At 47.2% G+C, this 20,382-nt stretch overlaps 1 protein-coding gene across 1 annotated transcript in view; it reads right to left on the bottom strand.

Moving 5' to 3' along the window:
* LOC138526213 (ATP-binding cassette sub-family C member 5-like) overlaps positions 1-20,382 on the bottom strand; it is a 2,857,657-nt gene that overhangs the window by 1,865,350 nt on the left and 971,925 nt on the right. The window contains exon 8 of the mRNA XM_069636680.1: positions 4,079-4,186. Within this exon, the coding sequence (XP_069492781.1) occupies positions 4,079-4,186 (108 nt within the window). The remainder of the gene's footprint in view (positions 1-4,078; positions 4,187-20,382) is intronic.

Genomic DNA, 20,382 nt, shown 5'->3' with positions numbered 1-20,382 from the left:
TCCTTTGGCCTGCCTTTATATCTCTTCAACTAGTCAGGCAGCCTATTCACTGACACTGAAGGTCTTCCTCCTTCACTCTTTCCCCGGGTATCTAATGCCTTTCCTCCCCGTGTCACTTCTAGCCTCATGGGGCTCTCAAACCTCTCCATTAGGTGTCGGGGGTTCTCTGTCACCTTGATCCTATTGTCTGTTTTTTTCTTCTTCTTCTTCTTCCTTTCTGAATAGATTTTTGAAGTACAAGGCATTTCTTGTTACCTCATGCTGCCCACTTTGAACCATCACAATCGTCTCTTTGACTCCTGTCATGCTGCATACTTTCAGTCTGTCTTCTTCTGGACACACTGTCTTACCAACACTTCATCACCTATGTTGAACTCCTTTGGCCGGGATCCGCTTTTCCGGTCTGTCCACTCCTTCACTCGCTGTTTCTCTCTTGTGCATCTCTTTCTACAACTCTCTCATCCTTATCTCACCTGCCGGCCAGCTGTTTCAGCAGTCGTGTTCCTACTTGAGGGAGGAACCATGCTACCATGTGTTCAGCCGGTGTCTTTACTGTTGCGTCGTGTGGCATGTTCTTGTAATTTCTTAACATGCTACATAAAGCCTGCTGAGTGGACATTCCTTCAATTACAGCTCTTTGTACCGTCCTCTTAATTGAGGACATACCTGTCTCAACCATCCCGTTGGCCTGTGGTCAAAGCATTGTAATTTTCTGATGCATAAACCCTATGTGTTGTACAAACCTGGCAAACTTGCTGCCATTGAATGGGGGTCTTTTATCTGTTTTTACTGAGTGCAGGATGCCCATTCACTGAACACTTCACCAATGACTCTCGCTACTTGGCCGAATTCTGTTGTCTTTTTGACTACAGGGAACCTTGAGAATTTATCATCATCATTAGGAGATACTGCCCCGTTTCCATTGGTCCATTGGTCCAAATAAATCCATGGCAACTCTCTGCCATGTTTTCTAAGCTATCACGTTTCTTGCAGGGGTACTGGGGGATCCACCCTGGAGGTACATTGGCATGGCAGACAGTGTTGTATCATTTCTTAAATTAGCGCATCCATGAATGGGAACCACACATGCTGTTGAAGTTGTTTATTTGTATTCTCGATACCTCTATGTCCCTCATGGGCTTTGTGTACTAGTGACCACCATAGTGATCTCGGAACGATCTGTAATGATGGTAAGTCCAAGGGTTATTTGGAAACAAAGAAAGGGAGGGGTTTTGACAGTACCCTATAAAGGCTTCGGGGACTGAAGGTTCATTGTGAAATGGGTAGGGGGAATATCGTGTCTCACCCAAGGACATCCTCCTTCCATTACTCAAATCTCCTCCGCCCAGGTGCTCTTCCCTCGCAGACACGGGTGGAATGAAAGCAAAAGAGGCCCTGGAAATAATTTTCAAAGTGGCCCCATTTTACACATTTCCAGCAAGCACAACCATTTTCCTATGAGAACATTTGGAAATAAAACACTAAAGAGGCCAGTCCACCCCTGTTCGCAGATCCACCACCAGGGTCGGGATTCAAAAGTGATAGCCTTTCTCTGGCCACCTGAGCAGAGGATGTTGGGGAGAAGGGAGTGGGGACGCCGTCGGGTTTCTCACGCTGTCTCAGTACTTACTTGATTTATGTTGTAATTTGCATGTGTTGCAAACTACATTTTGGTAGCACCAAAAGAAAAAATGAGCATCTCAGAACTATTGTAACAAACATGTAAAGTGTTCCCAGCTAGTCATTGGCCAGAATATCATAGAGCAGAATGTTACATTGATAGGTTTTGAGAAATTTAAAACACAAGGCAGAGGAGGAAACAGAATTATTTATGAGGAGAGAGGCCATACTCATAATCTCCTTTGCGAAAATCAGGAATGGTCTGAATAAAGATTAGGAATTGAATGTTTTTCTCTAGAATAATAAGTTAACTATCAGTTTCAAGTAATATATACAAATATATATAAATATATGTGTTCTGGACCGAACTCTCGGATTCCCCAATAATAACTCCAGGATATATGTATGATAGTCCATTAGAGTCAAGTTAGACATTCCACAATGCCACCTAGTAGCCATCACTGGAAATTCACCTCCTGTTTTTAGCCATATCAACAAGACATTGTGGGTATGCAAATTAGCCCAAATGCAAGCCATTTTCTCCAGGACAACCACACACCTGGGTTCACATTTCAGGTGAATTTTTTTTTTTTCCAAGCCATTTTTTTTAAAAACTTTTTTTTATTATTGATTGGGGTACACATTACTACAACAACACGACACTCTACATGTTTTCATAAACAGGGTGTTGACTTCAAAATTACAACAAGACATATAAGATTTATGCCAGTTCTTTAAGGAAATGATTGATGCGTGGCGCATGTATGCTCTTCCAGTTCTGCAGCATGCACTTTTTTGCCACCATACACGCCATATTAAATAGTCTTCTGGTCACTTCAGGTGTCTTTCCTATGTCTCCGAATAGATATTTCTGGGGAGTCAGATCTGCTGGCACTTGTGTGATTTCTCCCAGAGGTTTCGCCACCTCTCCCCAGAACTCATATATAAGTGGCCAACTCCAGTACATATGGAATGGGTCAGCATGTTCGCAACCACGTTTCGGGCAATTGTCTGGACTGTTCTGTGTGACTTTTGCAATTCTCTTGGGTGTGTAATGCAGTTTATTTAATACCTTCAATTGGATCAGGCGGAGGCCTGTATTCATGGAGACCCTCTTGGTCAATTCACAATATCTCGCACAGGTCTTATCCGTTATGGTTGTTCCCAGGTCAGCTTGCCAGGAGGCTTTGATCAGATTTACTGTCGGCGTGTTTGCCTGCACAGCCGTGTATAGCCTGGAAACACTGGTTCCCGACTGGGTGGACAGGATCACGAGCCACGGGTGTGGGGGGGGGCTCATCTGGGAACAGTGGCCACCTAGCCTTGAAGGCCATTCGCATCCTGTGATACTGCAGTATCTTCAACTGGTCCCTTCCCATCCCAACCTTAAATTCTTCCAGTGTTATAAATTTACCATTGGGAAAAATGTCTCTGATTTTGAATTCCCCCCTCTGGGTCCCATGGGCGTGCAGCGTGTTTCTCAATGCTGATGTGTGGTGAGGTGTTCAAAACATCATACCAGTATCTGACAAACTGGGCCTGTGCCACCAGATAATATAGTTTTTCCAAGTCTTTTTAAACCCACCATAACATTTTGGGTGTTGTGTATAGATGCCCCAATGCTCCAACCACAATGCTGTCAGGTCTGTACTGCACTGATTATCCCTAATAAGGGTTAAACCAGTTTTGTGGTTGCTGTGACAGACTTGTAAAATGTGTGTCTTGGATTGATTAAGTTATGTATAAAGTAGCAGTGCCCTTTAAGACAAAAACAATTTCCTGGAGAAAAAGGCTAGCATTTTGGCCAATTTGCAAACCCACAAATCCCTCTTTATACACGTTTGTAATGCATAATGTATGGATTTCTGGCGCCTGGGAACAATATTTGCTGTATAGGTGCCTTAGAAATATTCAAAAAATAAACTGCTGGTGTGTAACTTACTTTACCCATACATAAGCTAAAATTTCTTAGTGAATATCAAATCCCATAGTTCAACTTTCTGTACTGCTGTTGTAGCTTGCATGCACAATGTTTAATCTTTGTGAAACTGCACCAATTATTACTCCCAGGTGGCTAGCTCAAGAGTAAAACACTGGTCTTGGACATGAGAGCAGTCTGCACTTTGTAAGTTTGAATCCTGCAGTAGAGCTGATTTATCCTTTCATTCTTTTGTGGTCGATAGACCGAACATCCATCAAATGGAGTAATAAGAAGACCTGTTATTACAGCGCATAGAAGTAGGAGATGTCTGGTCTGAAATACTATATAAGGACCAAAAATATGATTAGTTTGTGCTTGAAGGAAAGTATGGGGAATACGCTTCTGAAATGTCCCTTATGAGAAAGAAATACTAAGGGTGGGTCACGGCTATGGTGTGCATTTTGGGATTGGGTTTTTAGATATTTGAGTAATATAACATGTTAAATGTATTACATTAAAGATAAGAAATATTCTTACCTGAAACCGTGTAACAGACACATAGGCTTCCGAAGCAGCTTTTACAGCCATTGGTATAATTTTAAGTGCAGAGGCCATGGAATTAAAAATTGTTACGACTGTGAAAGCCTGAAAAAAACCAAAAATAAAAGGTTATATTATAACCAATGTATCTGTGGATGACTGAAAGATTTAGTGAGATAACTAACGAAAAAGGGTATGTTGACATTTGGCACATTGCTGTGGTAGAGTGCATGTTGTTCTACATGATGTTCTTATAACATATACATCTTCAATTATTGTCTACCTTCAATTGCATGCAAATGGTTTTACAACTCAGATATTTCTGACCCCAGTGCTAAGCCCTTTTAAGGACGTTTGAACATTCTCACAGTCAAACCCTCAAAATCTTTTAAAATACAAAATAAATACCAAATATGATTGTGCGTTCCTCTGTAAAATGGGGATTGTAATGACACTCAACATGTTTCATGTTTCTAAAAATAGGCAAAATATATGCAAATAAAAGGTTTATTTTTTGTCAACACGCCCGACGTAAGCTTTATTTACTTTTGTAAACTTGCTCTATCATAAGGTTGCATAAACAGCACCAAGTAATTCTATTTTATCCTTGAATCATAATTTATTAGTAGGTCATCTTTTCATTTCTTTATTATACCTACTTTCACTTAGTGAAAAGGTAAACATCAAACTGAACCTATAAAGTTCTATTTCTCTAAACTGAACAAAAGATCAAAATTCAGGAAGGGAATCGCGTGGAACAAACAGAGGGACAGGTTCTCAATAAATGTGGCATCTAAGAATAAAGTAGAGGTGATGCTTTTCTTAGATGCTCTATATTTGGAAATGCACTGATCTGCTTATCCGCAAAGGTGCAATCCAGATTTCTAGGGTTCTGTACTGCAGTTCAAATGAAGCATTTGGCAGAGCCCTGGCATACATTTGCGCCGACACTAATCTATGAAATGGCTCACAGCACCCATATGCGTGCTGGAAGTGCATTTCACTATGCTAGGCCCCTTTAAAATGCTAAAAAAAGAAAAAAGCATTTCTATGCATTTTTTGGGAGAACTGCAAGCAAGTCAGTAGTGGTTCATTTATATTTTGTATTCTTGCATTTATTTGGCATTTATAGAGCGCTTTACTCCAAAGCACCGTACACAAATAATTACATTACAATAAAAATGAAGACTGATTCAATGACAAACATTTACAAGGAGAAAATTAGGACTGGAGAAAAGAGTACCTTAGAGAAGCACGGAAGGAAAAGTAGGAAGTAGCAGAATGGAGGGGCAAGGGAGAGAGTTCCAGTGGAAGGGGCAAGAAGAGAAAACAAACAGAATCGGGATTAGGCACATGGAGGGCGAGGGACAAATAATACAAATTGAGATTGAGAACTAAGGGAGCGAGTGGGGGCATAGAAGGAGACCACGGATGACAAATAACTGGGAACAAGCTCATAGAAGTATTTGAACACAATACAAAGAAAATAAAATTTTGGCCGAGAAGAGAAAGAAAGCAAGTCAGACGAAGACAGTGTGAGAAAATGAATCACAGGAGATAGCTGGTAGAGAAGGCAAATAGAAGCATTGAAGATGGATTTAAGAGGGGCCAAGCGAGAAAGAGGAAGTCTAAAAAGAATAGTAGAACAGGAAAAAAAGGTGAGATAAAATAAGAGATGAGATCAGGAGTTTGGTAGCGCCGAAGGTCAGAAAAGAACAAGCTTTGCGAATATTAAAGAGATGGAAGTGACAAGAACGGGAAATAATAGACATGTGAAGGGAAAAGGATAAGTCTGTGTCAAGGTAGAGGCCGAGATTACGAGCAGTGTTGGAAAGAGATAAAGAAGAAGGAGCGAAAATGACAGAGGAGTGAGCGAAAGGGTGGGAATAGTGGTGTCAGGGAAGAAGAAAACTTCAGTTTTAGATGAGTTCAGGACAAGGAAGTGGTCTGTTATCCAGGACTTAACTGCAAGCACACAGGAATTTTAATTATTGTGGATAGCGGAGTACATGAAGAGAAGGAGACAAAATGTTGTGTGTCATCGGCATAAAAGTGGTGAGAAATCCCAAAGGATGAGATCTTTGCAGCAAGAGGAGAAGTATAAAGAGAGAAGATAAAGGAGCCAAGAACAGAGCCTTGGGGGACGCCATGAAGAAGAGGAAACGATTTGGAGGAGGATCCAGCTGAGAAAACAGAGTAAGTACGGTTAGAGAGAAAGAACGAAAACAAACAAGGACAGAGTCAGCAAACCCATAAGAAGACAGAGAAGATAAGAGCAAAGTGTGATCAACAGTGTCAAAAGGAGCAGCCAAGTCTAAAAGTATAAGAAGAGGAGAGTGCTTGCTGTAAGGGGCAGAGAGCAAGGATCACAAACAGAGAGAAGAGCAGTTTCAGTTGAGTGACATGGACCGAAGCCAGATTGGAGAGTAGGGAGGATAAAATTATCATAAACAAAGGTAGAAGCCTGAGTATAGACTAACCGTTCAAGTAGTTTCAAGAGGTAGGGATGAATAGGAAGTTGAAGGAAATTGGAAGGAAGTGAGGGGTCAACAGATGGTTTCTTGAGAATACGGAGAATAGAAGCATGGTTAAAGCAAGAAGGAAAGAACGATGTGAAAAGAGAAGCATTAAGGAGAGTAGTAAGATAAGTTCATACCGTGTAACAGAAATTGCATGAGACGGTCAATGACCTTGTCATGCACTGTGAGCCCACTGCCTGTTCAACACATGAGTAGGCCAATGTGCATGCTTTCTGTGCTTTAAAGTCCTTCCCATCTGTGAATTCAAGATGTATATAATAATGTGCTTTCCAGGATTATGAAGTTGTGAATGGAACGTTAGCATGGAATGTTGGTCGGAGCATTGAGTGAGTGTTCTGAGAGTGTCAGTTGAGAAAGGAGCTGACTGGTTTGTGGATGGGCCAGTCTTTGTGTGTTACATCTTACCTCAGAAATGTAAAGGAACATATTAAGGAACTAGAATAAATTCACCGGCATACCTTACCTCGGAGTCCGGCATGAAACTTCTTTTCTTGAAAAGGTTACATCATTTGGCGACGAGAACAGTCCACAGACTGTGACCGATGGATGGATGCCACTGGAACAAGGAAGCTGTGGTGGGGGAACAGCAACCATCTGCACAGCCACTTCCCCCCGAGGAGCCATCCAAATAACACAAAATTAAGGAGTGGGGTCCTTGGCAGAGAGTTTGAGTGTTTGGCATAGTGTTAGTTGTGCAGGCCAGCTCAAGGTCTCAGTAGTTGTTGGGCCCAGGAAATAGGATCAGGAGCGCCACCATGGGCAAAAGGCAGAAAAGTAAAATTTCTTGTGGTGGTGACCAACACCAGTGAGGTGCTATGTTGGTGCCCAGCAGGAAAGTGGCAGTGGGACTTGGCAGTGAGGATCTGTGGGGCGGTAGTAGAGTAAAAGTGTATAATTGTGTGAGTGTGCAAGCACGCACTTCGGTTGCGTACTGTGGAGGACCGTTGGCAGTGCTGAGTTTGTTTGTCAGGAGAGCCGGGAACACATTGCAGGCCTTGCAACTAAAGGACCTTGCATCATTTACCACGTGCAATTATTGTCTACAGCGTTGCTTGGCAACAGCAATATCACCATGGGTGTAATGGCAACAGTAACAGATGGGGCATTTGGGGGATGAGCATTCAGGATTGGCAGCAGCAAGAATGGCAGCAGCAAATGATCACCGTGTGATGCAACAGGAGGAAGCGCAGCGGAGCTGCTGCAGCGATCAGTGTGCAATTACGCAGCAACCCATCAGTTTGGACATAACAGGGCGTGCTGTAATGAGACTTGTTGTGGGGATGCACATCCTGCATATGCAAAAACGGTGGCAAAGTATAGCGACAAAGAAAAGAAAAAGGAAAGGATTTGTTTGAGGTCTCAAGAAAATGGTAACTGTGCTGCAGGGTGTACCAATTGTTCGTTTAGCTGAAGTTAAGAGGAATGCCAGTGAGCCGGACAAAGAGTCATATATATGGCTGTTTTGAGGGAGTTTGATCCACAGCTTTTGGAGTTGCTGCAGGAAGTCAGAAGTGTCTCTGTCTAGGAATAACTTTGGGGTCAAGTCAGGTGTTTTCGGATGGCCTGTGTTTTAAAATGGCTGCATGTATTTTTTTATTTTATTTTTGTATTTGTTTATTATTTATATCCCGCACCTTACCCTGAGGTAACTGGGCGCTGAATATATGCAAATATATATGTATATATGTGTATATAGTTGCCTCAATGTTTAGGTTTGGGCTTGTCTCTCCATAGGGGGCTTGGAGGCGGATGATGTTAGGTTGGGAGGCCTATTATTTATTTGCTTTTAATGTTGATTGTTGTGGCCTCACGTCAGGTTGTTACAATTTCAATGGCAATGGTTTAGGGTTCTGGAGTTTTATGTGATTGTGATGAGCATTATACATCACAGGAAATGTAATATTCATTGTTGGGACATGAGGGTGCAGGATACAGTTTTGGAAAGTTAAAGGCCCCTTGGACATGAGGGTGCAGGGGGGGTCTGCTGGCATCTAGTGGTTACTGGATTTTGTTCATGTTAAGGATTGGGGGAATGAAGACTTGAGGGTGCGAGGAGGTCCGCTGGCATCCAGTTTTTACTGAGTTTTCATGGTGTACATTGCATCATATTTGTCATATCAGACTATTTGTTGTATTGTGTTTGTTGTGTTTGTTAGTTATGTTTTGATATTCAAGTGTGTGATGTCTGAGTGGTTATGGTGTGTGAAGGGTTGCACATTTCATTAGGGTGGGATTTTTAAAATTTTGAATTTTGTATTTCCAATTGGACTCGTCTTCAAAGGTTCTCATTAGAATTGGAGGTAAGGAACGGCTTTATAAGGTGATGTGGAAGCATCACAAAAATTATATATCTATTTTCACAAATATAAATCATTTCAGTTTTACGCAACTACATCAATAAAAACACAATTACAACAAAAATCATATATTTCAATTGAATACATCATAACACATAATTTTGAAAAGAAAATAGTTCCTTAAAACATTTTACATACAAGTTCACAACAAATAAGTTTTTAAAATTAATAATATATAAATGTACTTTTACATACTTCCTCAAGTTCTGGAGATTTATTTTGCTAATGATACTCAGAAGAAATTGAACAAGTATATACAATTATTCATATTATAACTTAAAGAACCTTTAATTGGTATATTTTTTTAAAATTACTTTGTATTGGATTTTTGCAGGAACATACAATATTTCAAAACGAGTAATTGGGGGAAGTGCCCTCTCAAAACAACATTTCTTAATACATCCACAATTTACCCACCCCCCCAATGCAGGTGATGATACATTTCGGATGCTAGTATTCGAGGCATACTCTCCATAGGCAGTTTTAAATTAAATATATGTCCTTGGCCGTGTCCAACCATTCCTGTACCATCGGGAGGTGTTCCCTTTTTCAGTGTCTGGCCCTGCAAGCCCGCACCGCCAGCAGGAGGAAGTGGACAAAGGATGAAGTCTTTCAAGCCCAAACAACACAAGCAGGGGGTTAAGCGTGAATGTACCTCCCCCTGTGTCTGATCCTTTCCAAGACCTCCGACCAAAAGATCTGAATCCTGGTGCAGTCCCACCACATGTGCCAGTAATCCGCCCTGGACCCACATCCATGTCAGCAGCGGGGGTCCACTACCGGGAACATCTTGGATAAACGGATAGAGTCATATTGCCATTGGTGGAGTCATTTTATTGCGTGCATCTTGTACTAACAGGAGATGGAAGTCTTGAAGGCTTGCCTGCATAGTTGCAACCAGAGGCTATTCCCTAGTTCAGTGCCCAGGTCCCTTTCCCAGCGTGAACGGAGTGCCCCAGTGGCCCCCATCTTGGGTTCCAGCAATGCCCCATAGAGGCGTGATATAAGGCCTCTCATATCTGTATAGCCATCGATTACCTTTTCCACTGGTGTAAGTCCCCTTTGGATATGCTCCTTCCACCTGTCGGACATAAATACCCCCTTGAGTCTCAGATATAGGAGGACTGAGAGGTTCCCTATTCTCAGGGCCTCCTCAAGTTTTTGAATGCCTATTTTGAACCAATTGGCCCACCCTTTCAAGTCCCGCCTCGAACCACGACTGGTAACGTTCAACCTCTGGTATCTCATCTCTGACTGGCGGTGCCCAGATGTGACTCATCAGAGAGGGCCATGTGGTAATCCCAGAGTCTCCCTTCCCCATGGCCATAACTTCCCAGTGCACTCAGAGGATCAGGTGTTCCCTAATACATTTCGGGAGACGGTTTTTCGGGACCCAGAGCCATTCCCCCACTGTTGCCCGATGCAGGTGCTGGTTCTCTAAAAAGACCCACTGTTTTCCGGGTCTTCCCTTAGGTGTGGGACCAACGTTTTGAGTTTTCCATTCTATAGTCTGTACAGTGAGAAAAAACCATGTGCTGCTAACTCTCATCTCAGAACAGGTTATCATGCCATGTTCTTTCTGGAGAGGAGCGCCTACTACCTTATTTGAAGTATTTGCAAGGAACTTGGGGTTGGTCACCCTGAGTTACCTGGGGGCAACCAGACGTGGATTCCCTGCTCACTCTGCTCAGAGAGGCGCAGCTTCACCTCACTGATGAGGCCCAACAAGGCTGAAACACATGTATGGGTTTGCTGTTGGTACTCTTGTTCAGAGAGGAATTGCCATAGCATTTCGGTGCTGGACTGCCCATGTGGGCGGGACAAAGACTGATATGCAAATGGGTATTTCCCATCTGTGAAAGGTACAGTGAGCAAAAAGCATGTGCTGCAAACTCTCATCTCAGAACAGGTTATCATGCCATGTTCTTTCTGGAGAGGAACGCCTGCTACCTTATTTGAACCACTCTATAGTAGACCATCAAATCTGGTAGTCCCACCCCCACCCTCCCTTTCATTGGGCAGTATGAGTGTGTCATAACCCAAACTGGGTTTCCGACCCTGCCAAAGAAATTGTATGATGCGTCTCTTGGCTTCTTACAGGTGTTCTACCGGTGCACTAATTAGGAGCATTTGAAAAAGGTATAAGACCCTCGGGAGTAGATTCATCTTTATTGCATTTAAGCACCCCATCCATGACAACTGTCCCTTCCCCCATGTCACCATCTCAGCGTATATTTTCTCAAAGAGAGGTAGGTAGTTGGCCTGGCCCAGTTCCTGGTCTGGGCGAACTATGTTAATCCCCAAATACTTTAACCCGTCTAACTGGATCTGCAATCACAGTGGCACCAATTCCTCTACGTTCCTGGCTGTGTGCAGGGAGAAAGGGAAGACCACTGATTTGCTTGTGTTTCCCTTGAACCCAGAGTACCTTTCAAATGCCCCAATCACCCCCAGGGCTGCCGGGATGGACCGAGTGGGGGGCTTCAGATGGAGCATTACATCGTCGGCATAAAGACCAAGCTTGAATTCCATGTTCCCCACTGCAATGGCTCAACCCATGGGTCCCCCCCTCAAATATACAGCCAGGATTTCCATGGTCAGGGCAAAGAGCAGAGGCGACACTGGGCACCCCTGCCTTGTGCCCCTATGTAGTGAGAACGATCGGGATAGACGCCCGTTGACTGTGACTCTTGCTGAAGGGCTCTCGTATAAAGTCTGGATGCCCCATTGGAACCCGCTCCCAAAACCAAATTTCCTAAGTACCCCGCTGAGGAAGTCCCAGTCCACCCAATCAAAGGCCTTCTCCGCATCGATTGCCACTAGTACTGGGATACCCCTCTCCCCCACTGCTGTACTTATAAGGTGAAGGGTCGTGCGAAGGATGTCTGGCCCCTACCTCCCTCGGACCCTGATGTGTATCCGTCTTCACCGGGAGCCTTCTGCACTTTAAGACTTGATATCACGCTGAGGAATTCCTCCTGTGTAATTGGGTTGTATAGGATCTGACTCTCCCCCTTCCCAAGTTTTGGGAGTGAGGCATCCGCCAGGTATTTCTCCAGTTGGGCTTTGTCTGTCTAGGGTTCCCTCCTTTCCATAGAGTCTTTCGTAGAATGCTGTGATACCCCCGCCACCTCGCCCGCATCAGTGAGCTTCGGCTTGCCATTTCCCCGAATCGCACCCACCTGCCCCTCTGCTCTCTGGCCTCTGAGTTTAGCCAGCATGGCATCTGCCCTATCTCTCTTCTCATAGTACTTTTGCTTCAGGTACTGAAGGCTGCCGATGACCCTTCCCATCTCTATATCTTTCAGTTCCTGATGCTCACCTCTGGCCACTTTGAGATCTTCCTCCCTCTGACCTGCCTGTTTGCCCTCAGCCCTTTCTAAAAGACGGATTTCTCTCCTAATGTTTCGGGCCAGCAGGGATCTGATCCTCTTCTTTTCAGCTACTTCCCTAATAAGTAGGCCCCTCCAGGTTGCCTTTGCAGTATCCCAAATCAATCCCCTTTCCACCTCCCCTGTGTCATTAAATTGGAAGAATTCCACAATGGCCTTCCTCATTTCCTCCACAAAGACAGTGTCCTTAAGGAGAAGGTTGTTACAACGCCATAGCGACTCTCTTTGGTGTCAGGCCTGAGAGGGTCACCCTAGGCTCCACTAGGTCGTGGTCTGACCAGCTGATTGGGACATGTATGCAAGAGCTCACTCTACTGAGAGAAAGAAATAATCATCCTTGTTCTGGAGCCGTGGAACGGGGAATAGAAAGCGTAACCCTCCTCTATTGGGTTAGTGTCTCTCCAGACATCTACGAGCCCCTGGTTCCACATGTGGTCAGCAAAACCGTTAATTGCAGTCCCCCCTCTACTACCCGCTGGGGCGTGCCCCCCTATGGTCCAGTGCCCTGTCCGCCCACATGCTGAAGTCCCCCCCTATAATGAGGAGTCCTTCTGCTCTACCCATAATCTCCCTCATGGCTTCCCTCAGAAACTGCGTTTAGCCCGCATTGGGGCTGTAAACAGAGGTCAGGGTTATTTTTGTGTTGTCTAGAGACCCCGAAACCACTAGGGCCCTCCCGTCCGTCCGACCCCAAGCAACTGGATCCATGAGCCTGAGCCTCCGGCTCAAAACAATCCCGACTACCCCCTTTTTAACTCGCCTTGAGTCCCAAAATGTCTGCCCAATGTGAGCCCCCGGGATTTGTCTTTCTTCCCCCAGGACAGTGTGTGTCTCCTGCACCAGGAGTGCATCAAGGTTGCCATTTTTCAGTTCCCTCCCCAATAGAGAACATTTAGTGAGGGAATTAAGGCCCTTCACGTTTAGGGAGCCCAACTTGAGGACCTCTACCCGGCCAACCGTGTTAAGGGGTGCCATTCAGAACCAGCATGTCCCTCCAGGACCCTTTGGAGACACATAACACTGAGCCTCCCATTAGTACTTCAAAGTCATCTGTCTGTGTATCAAGTCCCATGTCTGTCCCTTTACCCCCCCTCCCCATTGAACTTTAGTTGTTTGAGTTGTTTGGAGACTCCCACCCTAAGGTGTGCCGCTAAGGTTGAGACCGTCACTCCTCCGTTGGTTTCCATAGCACCTCACCTCCCCCTGATAGGAGTAATGCATTTTTTGTTTCCCCCCATTCGTCGGTCAGGGGACCCCTTTTCATCAATTTTCTGCCCCCTTTTCTTCACTGGGAGGGGTGTTTAACTTCTTAAACTTCCTATGTCCTTTTTGTGGCCCGTGGACCCAGGGGCTTCAGCTGCTGATCCCTGGGTGTTGCCTCTGTCTCCATTGTGTCCCTGTTCTCCTCCTCCCTTTTAATAACCTGCAGTTCATGAAGGGCCTATTTCCACCAGTCACTCTGTAGTCCACTTCTCCGAGCTCCAATGTTAACGTGAAGGGATGGGACCAGCGGTACCTAATGTCCTTGTTGGAGAGCCATTGGGTGAGGGGGAGACACTCCCTGCGGCCGGCCAACGTCAAGGCGGAAAGATCCTGGAATATTTTGATTGTGTCTCCTTCGTAGCTGAACTTCCCCAGGTGCTTTGCTTTGTCAAGGACCTCCATTTTCTCTCTGTACCTAAGGAAGCATACCACTATGGACCTCGGGCCCCTGCTGCCGCCTCTTCCTCCTCTGTTCACTCTCTCCAGCAGGACTTCTTTTCCCCCCTAGAGTGCGAACAGCTGGTTGATTAGGCCCTGCACTTTCCGTCCAACTTCCGCCGCTGTTTCGCCTTTCTGTTCACTGACTCAGAGGATTCTCAAGTTGTTATGTCTCTCCCTATTTTCTAAGTCATCTACCTTCAGGAGTATTTCCTCTTCTCTGAGTTCCAGGTCGGTCAGGCATGCTACATATTTCATATCGAGAACGTCCATTTGCAACTGGTTGTGTTCGAGCCCTTCCATTTTGTCCTTGATTTTATCAACCCTGCCTTTAGGATCACATTTGGAGGCTTGTGTGTCAGTTCTAATAGCTCTGATCTCCTGAAATATGTCTTTGAGATCCTCTCGGGTGAGAGCTGGAGCTGGGGGAATCTGGGGGACACCATTTCGTGGGGGGGCATCCTTTGGAGCCCGTCCGGGGGCCTCCTGGATTTTTGAAGAGACAGAATCCCTGTGTGGGCCCTCTTTTTCTTGGTGACCTGGCCTTGTGTGGTGCCCAAGTGCTATGCACGAGTATAGCTCTGTGTCTTTCGGGTTTGGTGTCACCCAACGTAGGAGCCCCGCTTGCCTGTGATTTGTCTGTTGGTGGGTTTTGGATGATCCGATCTGGCTTATGCCGTCTGTCTCCCACTGTGTATATAACTCACTATGAAAGCCGGGGGGGTTGCGCTAAGGAGTGCCTTCGAGTGGGGGGCTGTCTCTGGTGTTTATTCCCCCTTTTGTGCGTTCTCAGCACCTGCAGAGGGTTCCTCCTATTCGCCCAGTGATATGTTAGTGTAGGGCTTCTCCGGTAGGGGGCTCCTCCTCTGTGCTGGGTGTGGTTTGGTGTCCGGGTCCGCGGGGCCCCCTGGTTTGTCCCATTCTGGCCAAGTTCCGGGGGAGGCGAGTACTCCCACCGTTGACGGCCCCCCTTGTCACCTCGTGTGTTCTCATTCTTTGTGTGGTACCTGCTGGGGGTAGTTGGCCTTATGCACGACTGGCAAGCCTGTGCCGGGGTACAGGCTCCTGTCCTCAGGCTGTTTATGCTATGGCCCTTTTGCACTGTCCGGTTGTCTCTCTGTGGTAGCACTGTGTACCTCGCCTGCTGTCTCTGGGTTGCTGCGTGGGCCTGTGTACTTCTTTTGGTGGGAGCCCTGTGCCTGCAGACCTCTGTGGGCATGTTGTGGGGAGTATTTTGTCTCAAACTGCAGTGTTGGGGTCCTGAGCCTTCTCTTTGTTTTGTGAGTTGGTGCTCTTGGGGGTCGGTGGCCTGGTCTGCACCCCCTATTTCTGGGGACCTTTGGGCTTTGGCAAGCTTATGTGGTACACTTCGAGGTAGAGCCCAGTGTGTGGGCTTTCCCCTGCAGTACCTCTGGGGTGTGTGCTCCTCTCCTGTTACGTCTGGGTCTGTTGCGTGAATGGTGCATGATTATTTCAAACGACGGGACCAGGTTCCCTTTCCTCTAGGGGTGTGGGCCCTCTACTGCCTCCCCAGCGCCCTTCCACTGTGTCTCCACTTGTAGGAGTATGGGCCCGGGCCACGTTAATTCCCTGCTGGGCTCCTGCTCCTCCTCCATCCCGCTCCTCACCTCCTCGTAGTGTATTGCTGGGGAGTTCTTCCTGAGGCATAAGCTGCTCGTGGAGGTCCGGACTCCATTGTGGGGGTGGTCCCCCTGCCTGGTCTCCGGCGGTGCCCCGATGCTCCCCGACCATGGACCACCTTTGGGGCTGGTGTCACGTTGCAGCCGCTGGCTCCGGTCCCCCGGGTCCGCGGCTTGGATGATGCCGGTACAGCTGAACTTCGGATCCTTGTAAGGAGTGTCTGTGGCACGGGTGGGTCCCCGGCCTCGCTGCCCGCACTGCCGTGTCCTCGCCCCCTGGTGTTCGTGGGCTGATGGGGGCAAGGGACTCACTTCAAACGGTGCACCAATCTTGGAAGGGCTGACACGGGCTGCTCCCTCTTTCCCTCGTGCCCGTTGGGCGCACACCGCTCTTCTTCACTGCCGGGGCCGAAGGGTGGGAACTGAACGTCGGTCCTCCTTCAACGCTAGTGAGGTGAATGAAGAGGAGGTGGAGGTGGTAGTCGAGGGGGGCAGTGACTCAGAGGGGTCAGAGGGCGACCTGTGATTTATTTTATTTTACCCTATTGTGTCTGTCCCATTTCTCTCTCCCTGCAAAGTGTGCACTGTGTATTGTTTTGTTTTTCATGTTGCTTTTGACCACTTGGCCCTCTGACTGTCTCTGTGTATGCCACCATCTTTTACTATGTTTCATTTACCTGCACTCACCCATTCAATTGTGTTGTCCCAGGCCATGTGCACTTTTTCGTTGAATCGCCTGATGTTTTGATATATGCTAAGCCGGGGCTTCTGGGGGATGTAGTGCCTATCGGTCTCTTCGTTCAGCAACGAGGATCCCAGCCAATGTAGTTCCGGGATTTGCTAGAACGTGAATACCAATCACAAAGAACAGAGCTGGATACAATTCAGCCTCAGAATTCTCATGCAACACTTATTAGGCAAATTAATCTACACGCAGGATTAAACAACACAGCTGTTTTAAAATATTCACAGGGTGTATCTACGTGGTACACTGATATCGTAAATAGTTTCGTAGCAACTAACGCTTACCAGTTACTGTTCCCAATACAACTAGAGTTCAGTAAGCCGTATAGCAGTATAGCAGCAACGGTGGTTGTGAAGTCGGGCCCCTGGTGGTGTGTGTGGGGCTCGACCTTGGGGGTAGGCCCGGCTCGGGCCTGGCTTGATGTGCCGCTGCGCATAAAAGAAAGACGCGACCACCAGCTGCGCTGCATAAACCCGGACTGGCGTTCTAACGCCAGTTCCGGTGATTCCTTTATTTCCGGTGTGTCACGTGACCCGGAACTAACTGGGCACGTGACACCACATTCCTCCCCAACTTGGAGGTGTTTACACTACTATTAACAACAAAGCATTAGAACGGTACCGTGCGTTCAAATTGACTCTGAGTTCATCTTGGCCGGGTTTTCTGTAGGTAGACTCCGTCCACCACGTATCCCTGGAGACGAGAGGACGGTCTCGGCCTCTCTCTCAGGAGGTATCGGGTGTTACCTCTCTCTGGCGTGTCCGCTCTTGGGAGCTCAGGTTCAGTCCTACCTTCTTGCTGGTGTGTCGTCTCAGGGTCTGTTGGCGTGGCATAGGTTCGGGGTGATACTTGGTCTCGGGGCGTGCAAGGTGCCATTGTCTCTCTTCTTGGGGACGCTGGGCACTCTTCCCACAGTTCGGGTGGTACTTTCCTGAAGTGTGACACATTCCTTGTCACTATTTCGATCCCTCGGGTGGCGGTAACCATGCTGTTGTTTGCCGCACTGACTGTCCATGGTTGGAATTCAAAATTGAGGGACATCTTCTTGGGCGTAGCCCGGTCTTTGATGATGACAGTGTCGCCTGGCGTCAACTCTCTGTGACTGGCTCGCCTGGTAATGCTTTCTCGTTCATTTCGCCTCAGTCGCATGGAATCTATGGCCGGGATGTCAGGTTCGGGGGCTACCCACTGAGGGTGTATGGGAAGCTCTGCCTGTATCGGTACCCCGAGCATGAGAGCAGCAGGGCTGACGCCTGTGGAAGAGTGTGGGGTTTGCCTGTGGGTCCTCAGGAAACGATATACTGCTCTCAGCCATGGATGCCCTCGTTCTTTGGCGATGCGAATGACCTTATTGAGTGACCCCATGAATCTCTCGGCGTCGCCGTTCGCTTGGGGCCATCTTGGGGTGATTCGCTTGTGTTTTACATTTATGTCCTTAAAGAAGTCGCGCAGCTCTTGGCTGGTAAATGATGGTCCGTTGTCGCTCTTTATCTTCCTTGGTATTCCGTGTGTTGCGAAGATCTTTTCTAGCGTGAGGATTGTGGTCTCCGCGTTGGTGGACGCCACGTGTTCTACCTCAGGATACCTGCTGAACTCGTCAATTACCACGAGTAGATATCCTTCGCCGGCAATTGTACAGTGGTCCATGCTGACTGCATCCCACCGCTTGCTGCTTCTTGGGGCACTGCTGATGGGCTCCGGGTTCTCAGGCCTTCTGGAGGCTTGGCAGGCTGTGCAGGATTCTACCAGCTCCACTACCGTTGTTGTATGTTGGGCATCCACATTCGGGACTTTAGGTATGCCGTGGTTTTGACAATGCCCTGGTGTCCGCTGTGAGCTAGCCGGAGGGCTCTCTCCTCTAGTGATGCTGGCAGTATGATTCGGTGGCCTTTGAGGAGTACCCCTTCGGGGGCAACAGAGAGCTCATGTCGAATCCCGAATATTGCTCAGAGTTTGGCTTGAGCTGACGTGGTGCGTTGGGCCATGGACGTGAGGTAGTTCTTCCAATTACCTGACTGGATGGCGGTGTTGGTATGTTGCAGGATGGGATCCGCTTCCGTTTCACATGCTACTTCTTGCAAGGTCAGGGCTCGTGGTCAGGCGCAGGCGACTACGTGGCACACATGTTCGTCAGTTTCTTTCGCATGGCGTTGTTCTCCTTCCGTGGCAGGCCTCAGGTGACGGGACAGGTAATCGGCTGGGTTGTCTGTCCCTGGTTGATATTCGACTTCGATATTGTAGGTTTGCAGTTACAGCATCCATTTCTCGATGCGTGCTGGTGGGTGAGGAGCCGACCCTCGGAATATCGGGATCAGGGGTTTGTGGTCCGAAAATACCTTTGCTTGCTTGCCCAGCAGGTACACTTTGAAGTGACGCCATCCCCACAGGATAGCGAGTGCTTCTTTCTCTATGTGTGCATAGTTCTGCTCAAGTTTGGTGAGTGCCCGACTGGCAAATGCGATGGGGAACACGTTGCCTTCATTGTCTGTCTGGTTTAGTACCGCTCCAAGGCCAACCGGGCTGGCATCTACAAAGAGTTCGGTATGCCTTTCTATGTTGAAAAATGCCATGGTTGTGGAGGCTGACAGTGAGTCCTTAATCTGTTGAAATGCTTGTTGGTGGATCGATGTCCATTCCCACTTCTGGTCTTTCTTCGTTAGTTCTCGGAGTGGGCTTGCAATACTGGCGAGGTCTGGAATGAACCGCGCGCAGTACGTCGCCATTCCCATGAAGCTCCTTACCTCAGTGGCAGATTGAGGTGCCTTGGTGTTCTTTATGTCCTCCACCTTGGAGGGGTCAGGTGATACGCCTTTTGCGTTGAAGATGTACCCAAAGAAACATAGTTCTTCCTTTGCGAATTTGCATTTTTCTGCGTTTAGCGTCAGGCCTGCTTTTTCCAGTCTACCCAGGACTGCTGGCAGGCATTTGTGGTGTTCTCTCTCGTTTGACGCGTACACAAGGATGTCGTCGCTGATGTTTGTGGTGCCCTCTAGGCCAGCGAGGACTTTTCGGATTTCGTGTTGAAATACCTCCGCAGCTGACGATATCCCGAAGTTAAGCCGTTTGTACCGTCTTAGACCGAGGTGAGAGGAGAATGTGGTAATATATCTCGACTCTCTGGCTAGTCGGAGCTGGTGATAGCCGGATCCGAGGTCCAGTTTGCTGAATATTGTTGCTCCTGTGAGGTCCACAATGAGCTCATCTATCGTTGGAGTTATGTGGCGTTCTCTTCCGATGGCTGCATTGGGAAGCCTCATGTCTATACAGATTTGTACTGCGTTGGGCTGTTTGGGTTTTTGGGCAACCACCATACCCACGGGGTTGGGCCTGACGTCTTTTCTGTTATTCCTGCTTCTTCGAGCTTGGCCAGTTCCTTCTCCACTGCCTCTCTCAAGTGAAACGGTATCCGTCGGTGTCGGACGGCTTTCGGCTCGATGGTAGGGTCTATGTGGAGCTTGATGGTTTGGCCTTTCAGGCATCCGATGCCTTGGAATATCTTCTGGTATTGTTCTAGTAGGCCATCAAGTTCTTTGTGTTGAAGGCTGAAGGTGAAATGTATTAATTTCAGTTTTTCCGCTGTCTTGCAGCTTAGCAGGGTTTCACAGCCAGCATCCACGACATATATGCGTGCCCGGCAACTGGTGTTATTATGAGAAAAATCTGATTTAAAGGATCCTTGCACTGGTAGGGGCTTCTTGCATCCGTAGGCATATAGTCGGACCTTCTTCTCATGGAGTTTGGGCTTCGGGCTGAACTTGCCGAATGCTGTCGTTGGCATTACATTCACTGTTGCGCCAGTGTCGATGACTACTTTTAGTGGTTCTCCGTTGGCGATGACTGTACATGAGGGTCTCTTCCGTTGTCGGGATCGATATGGTTCAACGGCCGAGATGAGGTGCACCCGGTGTATCCGCTTGTTCCCTCTT

This window comes from Ambystoma mexicanum, chromosome 7p (genome assembly GCF_040938575.1).
Source record: "Ambystoma mexicanum isolate Mex_15411 chromosome 7p, UKY_AmexF1_1, whole genome shotgun sequence".
NCBI lineage: Eukaryota > Metazoa > Chordata > Amphibia > Caudata > Ambystomatidae > Ambystoma > Ambystoma mexicanum.
Note: the sequence above shows the minus strand (reverse complement) of the source record. Positions and strands in the feature narration are given on the sequence as shown.